Source organism: Paraphaeosphaeria sporulosa (assembly GCF_001642045.1).
Source record: "Paraphaeosphaeria sporulosa strain AP3s5-JAC2a unplaced genomic scaffold CC84scaffold_1, whole genome shotgun sequence".
NCBI lineage: Eukaryota > Fungi > Ascomycota > Dothideomycetes > Pleosporales > Didymosphaeriaceae > Paraphaeosphaeria > Paraphaeosphaeria sporulosa.
This window is the reverse complement of record NW_017253360.1, coordinates 4,172,247-4,184,682: the sequence shown is the minus strand read 5'-3', so window position 1 is coordinate 4,184,682 and position 12,436 is coordinate 4,172,247. Positions and strand designations below refer to the sequence as shown.

At 54.8% G+C, this 12,436-nt stretch overlaps 6 protein-coding genes and 1 non-coding gene across 7 annotated transcripts; 2 read left to right on the top strand and 5 right to left on the bottom strand.

Annotated features, from left to right (window-relative positions):
- Positions 1-12: 12 nt before the first annotated feature.
- On the bottom strand, positions 13-1,100 carry CC84DRAFT_156147 (cyclophilin-like protein). Its single transcript, XM_018185401.1, has 2 exons — positions 772-1,100; positions 13-580 (listed from the first exon to the last, which is right to left on the bottom strand). Exons 1-2 carry the CDS (start codon positions 781-783, stop codon positions 95-97), a joined length of 498 nt encoding a protein of 165 aa, XP_018043072.1. The 5' UTR covers positions 784-1,100; the 3' UTR covers positions 13-94.
- CC84DRAFT_156139 (arrestin domain conatining protein) lies at positions 1,101-2,881 on the top strand. The gene is made up of 3 exons (XM_018185400.1): positions 1,101-1,495; positions 1,601-2,485; positions 2,535-2,881. Exons 1-3 carry the CDS (start codon positions 1,418-1,420, stop codon positions 2,775-2,777), a joined length of 1,206 nt encoding a protein of 401 aa, XP_018043071.1. The 5' UTR covers positions 1,101-1,417; the 3' UTR covers positions 2,778-2,881.
- Positions 2,882-3,382: 501 nt separating this feature from the next.
- CC84DRAFT_1159975 (uncharacterized protein) lies at positions 3,383-4,716 on the bottom strand. Its single transcript, XM_018177375.1, has 2 exons — positions 4,222-4,716; positions 3,383-3,934 (listed from the first exon to the last, which is right to left on the bottom strand). The coding sequence occupies exons 1-2, from the start codon at positions 4,252-4,254 to the stop codon at positions 3,737-3,739; spliced, it is 231 nt and encodes a 76-aa protein (XP_018043070.1). The 5' UTR covers positions 4,255-4,716; the 3' UTR covers positions 3,383-3,736.
- Positions 4,625-4,730, bottom strand: CC84DRAFT_t3. The gene has a single exon. It is a non-coding gene; the product is annotated as a tRNA-Leu (tRNA).
- A 4-nt stretch (positions 4,731-4,734) lies between these two features.
- Positions 4,735-5,465, top strand: CC84DRAFT_156111 (uncharacterized protein). The gene has a single exon (XM_018185399.1). The coding sequence runs from the start codon at positions 4,905-4,907 to the stop codon at positions 5,370-5,372; it is 468 nt and encodes a 155-aa protein (XP_018043069.1). The 5' UTR covers positions 4,735-4,904; the 3' UTR covers positions 5,373-5,465.
- Positions 5,466-7,102: 1,637 nt separating this feature from the next.
- Positions 7,103-8,570, bottom strand: CC84DRAFT_156013 (Homocysteine S-methyltransferase). Its single transcript, XM_018185398.1, has one exon. The coding sequence runs from the start codon at positions 8,267-8,269 to the stop codon at positions 7,325-7,327; it is 945 nt and encodes a 314-aa protein (XP_018043068.1). The 5' UTR covers positions 8,270-8,570; the 3' UTR covers positions 7,103-7,324.
- Positions 8,571-8,612: 42 nt separating this feature from the next.
- On the bottom strand, positions 8,613-12,427 carry CC84DRAFT_155967 (ARM repeat-containing protein). The gene is made up of 3 exons (XM_018185397.1): positions 11,331-12,427; positions 9,497-11,283; positions 8,613-9,408 (listed from the first exon to the last, which is right to left on the bottom strand). The coding sequence occupies exons 1-3, from the start codon at positions 12,138-12,140 to the stop codon at positions 8,703-8,705; spliced, it is 3,303 nt and encodes a 1,100-aa protein (XP_018043067.1). The 5' UTR covers positions 12,141-12,427; the 3' UTR covers positions 8,613-8,702.
- Between the last annotated feature and the right edge of the window lie 9 nt (positions 12,428-12,436).

Here is a 12,436-nt window from a genome sequence, read left to right as displayed (position 1 = left end):
CCGTTATTGAGCATTGTCATGACCTATGTTACGGTCTACCAGTCGTGCTTAATGTTCATTGTGTCCCTTCCCACAGTCTTTGCATTTCTCTTTCTCATCCAGCCAAAGGATTGGCATGCATGGTGACATTCTTGATTTCCACCCGCTCCTTGGGCCGAGATTTCTTGTCCACGTCCAGCGTCTCGAGCTCGTCCAGGACATCTTCGCCTTCGAGGACTTTGCCAAAGACCGTGTTCTTGCCGTCGAGATGGGGCGCGGGCGCAAAAGTGATGAAGAACTGGCTCCCGTTTGAATTGGGGCCCTTGTTCGCCATGCTCACAATTCCTCGCGCATTGTGTCGCAGAGCGGGACGGACCTCGTCTTCGAAGAGATGGTCGACGGTGTCGTAAATGGACGTAGAGGTCTTGGATTTGGGATCAGAGGCGGGAGAGCCGGTTTGCACCATGAAGCTGGGGATCATGCGGTGGAAGGGGCTGCCATTATAGAAGCCAGAGGCGCAGAGGGCGAGGAAATTCTCGGCTGTCTTGGGCACGGCTTCGCAGAAGATCTCGAGCTTGATATCACCGCGCGTGGTATGGAGCTACGAGGATGGTCAGCACAAAGGCTTGGACATTGCCGAGACATCAGCAGCTGCGTGGCAGCGGGGCTTGTCAAAGCTGCCAGAAGATGCGCGCGGCGTCTGGGTGTCGATGACGCCGTGGCCATCGGAGAATTGCGCCCAGGCGCGCGCATGTACGGGCGACGGGCGGGGAGCGGCGGGAGGGTACTTACGGTGACAGACATGGTGGTGCAGCTGAAAGCGCATCCTTTGGCGACAGGCGGGTGAGGAGGTGATTCGCGCGAAGCTTAAGCCCCCAAGAAGGCTGTGGTGAATCCCGCAACAGCGGCTGCTCACTCACTCCACGCTCCCGGCCGCGTTACGTCGCCACTGCGCCCGTCGCCTGCGATTCCATTGTCGCCGTGTTCATCCATCGCCAGCGCAGGACGACAGCGTCGCATCTTGGACGGCGGACCAATCGCAGCAAGCACTCCGCCGCCCGCTTCGCAGCAGCCCTACCTCACCTCCAACCCGCACCCTCGCCCAGATCGCACGCCCACACGCACAGCGCGCGCTGCTCTCCCGCCCTGCCCTGCCCCGTCGCGCGCCGGCCATCGCATCGCACCGCCGCGGTCCTGCCAGCTGCCCCGCCCGCTGCTGGCGAAGCTCTGCCGGTGCTTCTCGCTCGTCGACCCCACCGATCCCGCCGCAGGCTACCTCCACGCCGCCTGGCTGCACGTCCCCTCGCCCACGCTCCAGCTTGGAGCTCCTCGAGCGCGACCCAGCCGGCGCCTCGCAGCGACAGCCCACACGCGCCTCTCCCATGCGGTGCTCGCCGACAGCCCAGGCCTGCGCCGACGCCCCGTCACCTGAGCAGCCATGTCGGCCTTTGTGCGCGTCTCAGGACCGCCAAACAGCAACTTCCTCGTCGGCTACCCGGGCATCTCGGCGACATTGGTACGTCCTGTGCACTCCCCGCGCGCCCGCGCCCGGCGAGCCACCCCTGCCGAGCTCGTCTCGTCCCATCCATGCCATGCTGGAGCTTTGCTAACTGCTGTCCAGCCGCGGATAGAAGGCAAGGTCGAGATACGCCCGCTCGTTGGCGTCTCTGCGCCCGTCCATGTCTCGCTCGTCACCATCGCCCTCCACCGGCGGGAGACCATTCACCCCTCTGCTGAGTCGCTCACCAAGAAGCACCTTGCCGCCCCGCGCAAGGAGATCACCGACATTGTGGGCAAGGAGATGCTGCTGTTCCGATGTCCCGCCGGCAAGGAGTTTGACAGCGTGCTGTCCATGGACTTGCCCTTTGTGATATTCATACCATATGGCCGCGGCGGCGAGGAAGTAGCAAGGAGGGTGCCGCCCGCCAGTCTGCAGCTGCCAGCCCGGACAGCTGAGACGTTCTACGAGCTGGTTGTGACTGTGCAGCAAGGGCAGACAGACCAGAAGAAATACCCGTTTCCTGTACCAATACAGCGGTACGACACACTCTCCACTTTTGGCATGTACAATCGTCCCGAGAGCGCCGAAAGAGTTACGGACCACCTTGTCACCCTGGGAATTAGTCTCCCCAGGTGGAGTTATGGGCCTCTAGACCCAGTATCAGTCTACATCAAGCTCAGTCCGAATCCCGACTGGTTGAAGAAGGCGCAGAAGGTTACTATCCAGAAGATTACTGTGGGTATAGACGAGGAAATCATATTCAACCACGAGGGCGACGAACCAACCAGGAAAGTGAAGACGTTGGCCAAGACAACCCAGGCTGTCGGTGTTAAGATGCCCGAGGCTGGCTACTTTACGAACCTAGGCTTGGTGTTTCCCGCGAAGGACCTGCGAGATTCAGACGGCATAATACCGCGCGGAAAGAAGGAGTTTCCAATGTACGCCGTAAACGGATTTACGACCACAGGTACACTCTACAAGATAGAGTACTACCTGACAGTAAAAGTAAGCCCATGCATATCCACTGAGTCAAGGTCGCGCTAATTGATAACAGGCACAATTGTCGTCGGCACGGGACATATTGCTCCGCCAGCCCATCGTGGTGTGCCCGTTCGATCACGCCGGCTGCAAAGAAGAGATGGAGGCGATTGAGCAAGCAGCCAGAGACGCTGCGCATGTTTCCCCGGACAATCCCATGCTGCCCGCAGCAACCATTATCCGGTCCAACGATCCAAATGGGCTCGCGGCACTTGGCATGGCGATAGTAGGAGGTCTTAGGAAACCCCTCATCGAATGAGAACAGAATATGCGGATTGGTCGTATAAGAGAATACTACCCGTCGCAGCATGAGGGCACAGCCGATGGTACGCAAACGACGCTGAGCGCAAAACATGGCGCGCGATTACACGTCAGCGAAGACCAACGACGAGGCTGTATGCGGTATACCGCATTGGATGCGGTCGTGCAAACCGGAGGGTTCTTGATCACTTTGGGCGTTACGGTGCTAGAGCGGAGCCTGAAAACTAACTATCGGCGTGCTTCTACTTGGCCATATACCTCGCCATTGGCATGCCACAGCATAGGAGCTGGGGAGCTGGGGAGCTGGGCACTCGTTATTTCTCCGGCGTATATATCCTTCTGCGTGCATGTTTGGTGGTTCGCCGCGTTTCGGGCGTCCGCAAGCACGCTGGGGCGTGTGTCTGCATTTGCTGGAGTTCTTTGCCGGGTCTGACGAGGCACGGGATATGATACGTTCACTTGGCTTAATCTTAGTGGTGATGGGGCGGGCTCCACCGGTTTGGGGAAGAGACGGCGATCTTGTGTATAATCGAGCGGGCGAAGAGGATGGAGCTTGCATATAGGTGGGGTGGAGGCTGTTCACGCGAATACCAAACATTACTTGTCCGTCGAGGATTCCCATTTGTGATTGTTTTGGGTGAGCTTGTCGTGATCGTAGTAGACCTGAAGACTCAGTGTGGGCCAAGTCATCCTATGGTGGGCAATGCGCTTGGAGAGTCTCTGCGCGTAGCTCAGTCACCTTTTGTCACGACTACCTACATGTCGTCAATGCGATGTTCATCTCAGTAACCCATATCGTTCTGAGAATTCTCCTCACTCGCGTCGTGCTCAACGGCTCCCCGCTCTCCCTAACGCCCAACACATCCTCACTCACCCGAACCCACTCCTCAATGCAATCCATTCCTCATCTCTCATCTCGATCAATAAATCGGACCAGCAATGCCCAAACCAGCCCACTCAATTTTCTCTCGGTCGAAACGCCAGATTCATTCTCTGTCCACTGCCCTCCCGGCCCTGCACCTCCTCTCCCTGCTGCGGCCCTAAGCTCAGACTCTGCAGCGCGGCTTTGGCCATGTGCTCGTCGACCACGTACTTGATGCCGATGTACTGCGCACTGGAGGGGCCGAAGGTGGCCAGCGCGTTGCGCAACGAGGACTGGAGCTGAGGAATCAGTTTGCGGAAGCTGCTGGTGGAAATGGTGTTGGGTTATGCGGTGGAGATGGAAGATGAAGCAAAGAACGTCAATATGACGCTTCAGAGGATCTGTGATGCTAATATAGTGCGGCGTCGTGGTAAGATGCACGTATCTATAGTACCTGACCTCCGTCTTCACGATTGCCTGATTGTTACCGCAATAATCTGCTGTCGCAGACCTCCCTTGGCGCCGTGCTGGTGGGGGAGTTGGAGTTGTTGCGAGGCTATGGAGAAAGGCGTGTGCTTACCGAGGCGAGGAGGTCGTCTTGCTGCGACGACATGGTCTTTTCTCTTGCGCTTTTACAACGCGGTAGAAGGGTTTAGATCGCTGTGCGGGAGGCTGGAGGAGTTGTAGCTGATGCGTTTAGCGAGGTGTGCAAACGTAGGCTGCGTATGATCGGACAGTGATGGTTTACAAGCTGCGCATTCGCTGCGCACGTCTGTACTCGCTTCTCCCCCAATCCAGTCTCGCGTTGGGAAGTTTCTTCGTACTTTAAGTAAAAGAAGAGTTCGGCGCCTAGGAGCTCGTAGTACGTGTGTGCTAGGTTGGCCCGCGGAACCCCCACAGTAGCTCACCCTGGCCTACAAAACCACATCTCCGACCTCCCCACATGCCCGGCGACCTCCAAAAAACAAAAGAATAAGCGCCATTGACTGGAGTGGGACTTGAACCCACGCTCTTTCGAACTGCGGTTTATGCTTCTGTACAAGTACAGGTTGCCTAAACACAGCGCCTTAACCACTCGGCCATCCAGCCCAGATGTAACCTTGTGACTTTTTGCATCCATATAAAATCATATACCACTTATTTTTAATTTTTAGTGTACAAGGCGGAATTTGCAATGTCAGGGACGAGAGAAGCGAAGCCTGGCCGATGTTGGGTGACTCAGAGTGGGACACATGAGCCACAAACACTAGCGAAGCGGGGCAAATGCAAATCAGAACTTTCGGCCTTGGTCTAGTGATTTTGAAAACAACATCATTATCAACAGCAAGAGTTCATTTCGAGTCCATCTTACTTTTTTCATTTTGCCCACATCTACCGCTGAACGATGACGTACTTAAAATCGAGAAGAGCCTTCGATTCGCTGATTCTGCATGTTACGCAGTGTCTGCGTTTGCTACATCAACACCGCTTGTAGACGAGGTACCATCGCGGACAATGAGCAATTCGACACTCTTGCCATTATTTATGTACAGACGCACACCATCTTCTGATTTGCATAACTATTCAATGGATGTAAAGAATATGTGCGCGAGGTTTTGGCAATCTGTTGCCATGATCGCAGCCACTGCTGTCCTTCATGAGCCGGCCGCGGTGGGGTTGCATCATCCCGATATAGACACTGCAGATGCAATCACAAGCACAAGATTAACATGCATAAGGCTCTGGTACTAATCGCCATGACCAGTCCTCTTGACAAGGCAGATAGTCGTCTGCAACACTGCACTTTATGATTTCTGCCACACTGCGTGCGTGTGTGCGATAGACTATGTAGGCCATAAATCTACGGAAGTATTCTCGAGTGAGTTACTACAGGATATCTGATGACAAATACCTGTCAGCAGATACCTTGACACGGCTCATCTTTCACGAAGATGTTGCATGAGAATCACCATCTTTGTAGAGCCCCTCGGGTTGGCCAAAGCCGCAACCAAGAAGCTCAGCGCCTGATTTGACAAAAGTCCGTCCAAATGTTTGGTCACTGTGCCACAGGGTAGCGTGGGGTGACTCATTCTTCCATACGCATTGGACTCATACATTGATGCCAGATCCTGTCAAATGGCGAGTAATTATTATCGCTGAAGCCGACCGTCAAATTGATGCCTAAGCGCTTGCGCACGTACTTTCTGAAACTTTTATCCTTGGGAAGATCGAGTGAGTCTAAAACGAGGTCCTAGACCATCTTAGATTAGTTCACACTGGTTTCGTACCAAGCTACTTAGCAAAGACAAAACGCTACCCTGTCTGAACCAACACTTAATCTGTACCTACACCTGAAGCCTGTTCCGAGATATTATACGAAATGGAAATCAATTGTTTATGAGGCGCTTTGACAGTGAGGCCTCACGTTGATAACTTGCGAACAATGTCTGCTCGGCAACGCTTATGCAGCCCAGCTGTTCGTGATCACAATTTCCAAAGGTATTGCCGAGAAGAGGAAGTTTACCTTGAGCGCGAAAATCAATCACTTAAACGAACGTCTCAATTCCTCAAGGTGGACACCGTGGGAAAAAAAAAGGGGGGACACAAATAACCAAGCTCAGGGCAGCTGTGTAGGTTGAACACACTTCCCCGGCTTTCTGGAGCAACTCGCTTTAGACAACATCAATAACTTTCCGAATAATGTTCGATTCGTCCTTGTCATGAGCTAAGTCGTGACTTCAGTGCGATCTGCGAGGATCTCAATACGTCGGCATGGCTCGACCAGCCCTCAAGCTCTTCCTCGGTGAACTTCTGAAGGAGCTCTGATGACAGATCAATCTTGCCGAATATCTGGGCGATGTACTAGCCGAGCATGCACTTGCGTGTACGGAGTTGAAGCGGGGATCCTTCAGGTAGTCGCTGTCGCTTGGGTGCTCTAGGATGAAAAGCACTTTGATGAGCTCGTGTTCTGCGCCAACAGCATCTTCATGAACATGCTGGGATATGAATCTATACTTTCTCTCTACACATCCAAGAAACTTTCCAAGAACTACCAGTCTTGTTGTTTTAGGGCTGTGGAGGCGAAGCACCAGGGAACTTGTCGTGGGGTGCCCTAGCCTGGCTGAAAACCTGTTCCTCACAGTAGTAGCGTCGACGGTCTTTTTGTCGAGTGCCACTATCAGCACCTTGCAGAGCACCGTTACTGTCCCTTCTACTGAGCCTTCACATGCGCTGAAGTCCTCATCTGGACCGGAGCCTTGATCTGCACCGAAGTTGTTGGAGTAGTTCGACTTGTTGGAGTGGTCGGGGCCGGCCCGCCTTCTTGAACCGCATTTGATGATCGCAAATTTGATTGAGCCAGTGACCTGCTGAACGTCTTTAATCCTAAATTGCAGGGGTCGACTGGAACCTTCAAAAGGAGCGAAGACTAACTAGAAGTTGAGCTCGCCAACCCGATCTTCATAACTGATCCTAGGGTAACTCGAGTTGTATTGAGAGTCTGAAATTTGGACCTGAAAGTCCATCGCCGTTGGCTACGTTGACACAACTTTGACTATCTTAGAGTCATTCGAAGCCATACTTTGAGTTTACATAAGGGTCTATGTCCAATGGTCCGCATCTAGCGCCTAGCCCGGAATACTGAGCTAGAACAGGGCTCTCAACAATGAGGTTCTCAGCAATTCAGTCAATTTCGGGGCAGTCTACTATACGCTTATAAGATTTTGACCTGCCACCTTCCGAATGTGGTCGCATCCAATCCCACAGCAACCACCCACTATTGTAGCACCACTCTCAACCCATCGCTGCGCAAACTCAAGATATAGCTCTGGAGTCAGCTCTGCCCTCGTGTCGCTTATCGCCTCATTCGCAGCTTCGTCTCCAGCCTTCGGTTCAAAGGCGTTCGCATAAACCCCTATCAGCGGAGCTCGAGCGCCACTCACAGTAGCCTCTTGCTCGAATATCTGTCTCGCGTCTTTAATCGCAGCATCCATGTACTCAGGCTGACTGCAATTGAACAGCAGCGCCTCGACGCCAGCTTTCACAGCCCACTGAGCCGCCTCGTTCACCGACTCGCCAGACCTCAATCTCGCAGGCGCACTCTCCGCATCTACACCCCCATCATCCAGCGTGAACGCAATCCACACCGGCTTACCCGACTCTCTCGTCGCCACCCTGACAGCCTCCGCTTCCGCCACAAGACTCAGCGTCTCACCCAGCCAAACATCGACATACGGCGCCAGCCCCCTCACCAGCACCGCCAACCGCTCCTGCACCAACGCCGGATCGTACAAGTCGGGCTCATAGCTCCCAAAAATCGGTGGCAAACTCCCCGCAACCCTCACGCTCTTCCCCGCGACCGAATCCGCCGTCTCCCGCGCCAACCGTCCCGCCAGCGCAGCCAACTCTTCCCCACGCGCCTGGAACCGCTCAAGTCCAATGTGGAAGGGCACCAGCGCGTACGAGTTGGTGGTGAGCACGTGTGCGCCCGCGGCTGCGAAGTCGGCGTGGGCTTGGCGGACAAAGTGCGGTGCTTCGAGGAGCGCGAGGGCTGACCATTCTGGCTGGCGGAAGGGCGCTTGCAGGCGGATCAGCTCGCGAGACATGCCGCCGTCGAGGATCACGACGTCTTTGGATGTGGTGGGCGCCATGGCGGATGTAAACCGGACAACTCGAGCTGGAGACGCACTCGTGTACGTGATGATTTTCTGACTGTCGTTTCAATCCACGAAGCAGTAGTAGACGAAGTGGACTGCTGTCCGGTAAAAGTAGGATAAGCGTTGTAATCACGTGTGTGTGACGGGTTGGGAGTAACATCTGTAGGTGCAAAGCAAATTTCTTAGCTTGAGCCAGTCCGGCCGACATCGGCCCCAAGTTGGAACATAGACGTGAGGCAATGTCCATACAATGAGGACATGAACCGTACAGAGATGTAATTCTTCCCCCTATCCACAAAACCCGCCCACCGTGAACAAAAAAACTAACCTAACCTTTGAGAACAAACCAGCAGCGCTCCCCTTCCTACACCCACTGACCTGTCCATCCCGTTCCCACGATTTCAGGCCAATTATCGTACCTCGGCCTCTAAGCAGCGCTCTCCTGTAACCTCACACGCTCCTCATCCGTCAGCGCCTGGAACTCATCCGCGAATCCTTGCGTCGTCGCCGCTCTCTTGAAGAAGTCCACCAAGAAAGCCTGCGTCTCGTCGTCCTTCTGCCTGCCCGTGCCGGGCCCGTCTTCGGCAGCGTACGCCATCAGCTGTTCCTTGCTAAAGCCACTGCCGAGGTCAACAAAGGGATTTGGTTCGTCCTCCCAGTCGTCGTCGTTGGAGCCTTCGTCCGCGAGGTCGGCGACGGATTGTGGATCGAGGCCTGTGCCTGACGCGGATTGTAGCTCTACAATGAGAACTTTGAGAATTTTGAGCGTAGCTGGGACGATGGTCCACTGGTCGGGATCTGCGAAGGGGTTGGTCAGAAAGTCTGTTGATTCTGGTTGTATGATGGATTCGGCGAAAGCAGCTGAGAAAGGAAGAAGAGCATCGAATAAGAGACCAAAAGAGGGTGCGGGCGGCCAGCGATCACGGCAACGATTGCGTTGCCATTCACGAAGGTTTGCGAAAAACTTCTTTGGACAAAGACAACGAGTAGGGTGAAATGGAGTGGGCTTACTTTGGCGGGCGCGGCTGCGGGTCATGATGCGGCCGTCCGCGTTGGGGATGAGGTCACCTTTTACTTGAACTGCGGACAGACGAGGGTCCTTGAGGTCGTATAGTTTGGAAAGCGCGATGACACTGCATTATGTTAGCAGGGCGACTTAATGACCACTCCAGAATGCTTGTGCTGGCTTCGCCGAAACCAGTCGCTTGTAGGAGAACTTACTTTTGCCTGATCTCATCGTATCCCGCGAAGTTGATCGAGTTCTCCAGCCACTTCGCGAGTACAACTTGTAAGCCATTGTGGCCATCAATAGTCTGTGTCGCCAGGAATTCCACGACCTCGGACGCGTGGTTCAAACTGAGTCGCGCAAACACGAGCGTCAGGCTCTGGATGAACTGTGCTTGTGTCGCTGCCCCGAGTCGTGCAGCCACGGTTCGGAGAAGCTCCTGTAGGTACGGTCCCAATCTCTCATGACCTGCTTTTTCAACAACCTCTGCAGCAAGAGCACCGACCTCTCCAGCGGCATTGTCGTTGACCGTCGGCGACAGTAACCGTGCGATGATCTGGAGCACCACCTCCAGACCAGCTTTGCTTTCTTCATTTCGCCACTCAAACAATTGCTGATGGTCGTGTGCGATGATATTCTTCACAGCAGTGGTGGCAGACTTGAGCAGCTCTTCGTCTTCCGAGTGAAGCAGTAAACGGGCGAGTTTCGGCATGGTGGTTTGTACGAAGCCTGCGGGGAGTGGTTCAGGACCATATTCAGCAAGGAGAGCCAACAGATCCGCGGCGAGGTTCATCAAAGCGTTCTCTTCAGTGAAGTTGGCCACGTCGAACGCTCCCGTGAGGGAGGGCAGCACCTTCTTGCAAAGCTGGACGTAGGCATCTCCGCCCATGCTAGCAATTGCCTGTGTCACATCCTCGAATGTCTCGTTGACCAGGATAGTCAATTGGAAGTTGTTAGCTCCGTGAGTGGCTACAGTAAAAAGTAGATCCAGTCCACTGCCGGTGACACATATCCGCGTGTCGAGAAGTATCGCATCGCGGAGAGTCTCCACCAGAGTTACCATCAGATCGTCGCTGTCAGCAAGCTCCTGCAGATCTTGAGCTTGAAGATAGTTTGAGATAGCGGAGATGATGTTCTGTTGCAGCGGGAGCGTAGTTTCCCGTGGAAGAGCCTGCAGATAGTATTGCAGAGAGCGTATGCATGAGACCTGAACGACGTCAGAGTCATCGGTGGGTATAGCTTTCAAGCACGCTTCGAGAAATGTGGGCGCGTATTGTAGCAAGGCGTCTCCGGATGTCCTAACGAGGCTTCCAGCTACGAGGTAGCCACGCGCCCGAAGGAATGTATCCTCTTGTTGTATAGCATAGTTGATGAAATCAATGAAGCCAGTGGCAACATCCGGACTGATGGTCTTGTCCACATCTTGGAAGTCACTGAGGACCTGGCTGAGAACGTATAACGCAGCTTCTTTTGCCTTCCACCCTTCTTGCGATGAGTACAACGTTCGAGAATATGCGAGCAAGCCTTGTAGGGTCGGTTGAGTGAGCCATTCTCCGAGCTTGATGACCAAGTCGCCACATGCCGTCCGCGATGTGTAGTTAGCGGTAACGCTCGTCTCTTCGGACAAAAAGATGTTGACGTCGAAGTTCCATAGGCCCTCTTCCTCCGTAGTGATTTGTGCATAAGCCACTGCGAGCTTCATAACCTCGAACACCCAAGTATTAGTTGTATCTGTGCTCTGCTGAAGCTGCTTCTCGAGCTCGGCGCGGACCGGCGGCGCTCGAAGACATGCCTGCATGAAGTCAAGCTCTTCCAAAACGAGGAAGTCTAGTGTGTATGGCAGTCCATCTGTATCCTCGAGCCTGCTCTGGCGCTCCTCTATTATGTACATCTGGTGATATGGCCTTTGTAGTGATACGAGCTCTTCCCAAGTAGCAGAGAAGAGAACTGGGGTCTCTGGTGAGAGGACGGCGGGGAACACAGATCGGATGCGCATCAGCACCTTGATATATTAGTCTCGTACTGACAGGTTATGCTGGTGCAACCTACCTTTACGACTTGCAGCTTCAGGGCAACCAAGCCGCGATATGACTCTGCATTGGGCGCATCCTCATTCTCCTCTTGCTCTGTAGGTGGGTCCGGCAGCCGCGACTTCATAATATTGGTGAAGAAGGGTATCCATTCTTGCAGCACCTCGTCGGCAAAGCCCTTGATCTCGGCCTTGTGGTCCTCTAGCACCATCTCCAGGATATCGAATGTGCCTCGGAAGACGCTGCAGGCCAACGCGCGCAGTGTGGGTTTTCGCGCATCGCTAACGGCGATGTCGTGCACGACCTTGATGAGCTGCTTTGCCACGCCGAAGAACTGCGTCTCGTTGAAGCTGTCCTCAACCAGCTCGTCCAGCACCTTGAGCGCGCCGTGTAGCTGGCCGTCCGTGGCCGTTGGGATAAGATTAAGCAGCGTCGCGAGGAGGTCCGGCCACTGCTCCGGGAAATCGCAGCTCGCAATCTTGCTTACGACCAGGCTGGCCGCCGACTTGAGCTTGCGATCGAGCTGGTCTGTGGTCGCTAGCTCCAGCAGCAGCTGTCGCACCTTGGCCTTCACGTCGTCGGTGATGATGAAGGTACCCTTGAACTCCTCGAGGCTGTCGCTCCAGCCGGCAAGCACGACCTGCTTGAGGTACAGCAGGGCAGCCTGCCGTATGTTGAGCGGGACACGGTCATGGCGGGCGATCTCGACGAGGGCAATGGGGAAGTCCTGGTGTGTGTAGAGGCTCTGCAGCTGCTGCTCGGCCTGTTTGCGGGGGCCTTCCTGGGCCGTTTGTGTTGCCGACAGCAGCTGCACTAATTGGTCCTCCATGGTGCGAGGCGCGTGGCAGGGAAGCTAGGGGGCGTGTCTAGCGTTGGCGTTCCAAGGCAAGGAGGAATGCGTCGGCGAGAAAAATAGCTCGACGCGTTTGTTCGATGTTGGGAGGAAGATGCGGAGGTGAGGGGCACTGCCGACGAACCAGCGCGAAGTGGGGGTGTAGAAATGTCGCGGCAGGCGGTGTCGTGGGTTAACGGGAGAGGCCGCGGATGCTCGTTATAGGATACGTAGCTGGGCTCGATTTGGCGCGTAAGAGACGCGAGCGCGACGGGCGAGAAGAAGTATGTGTA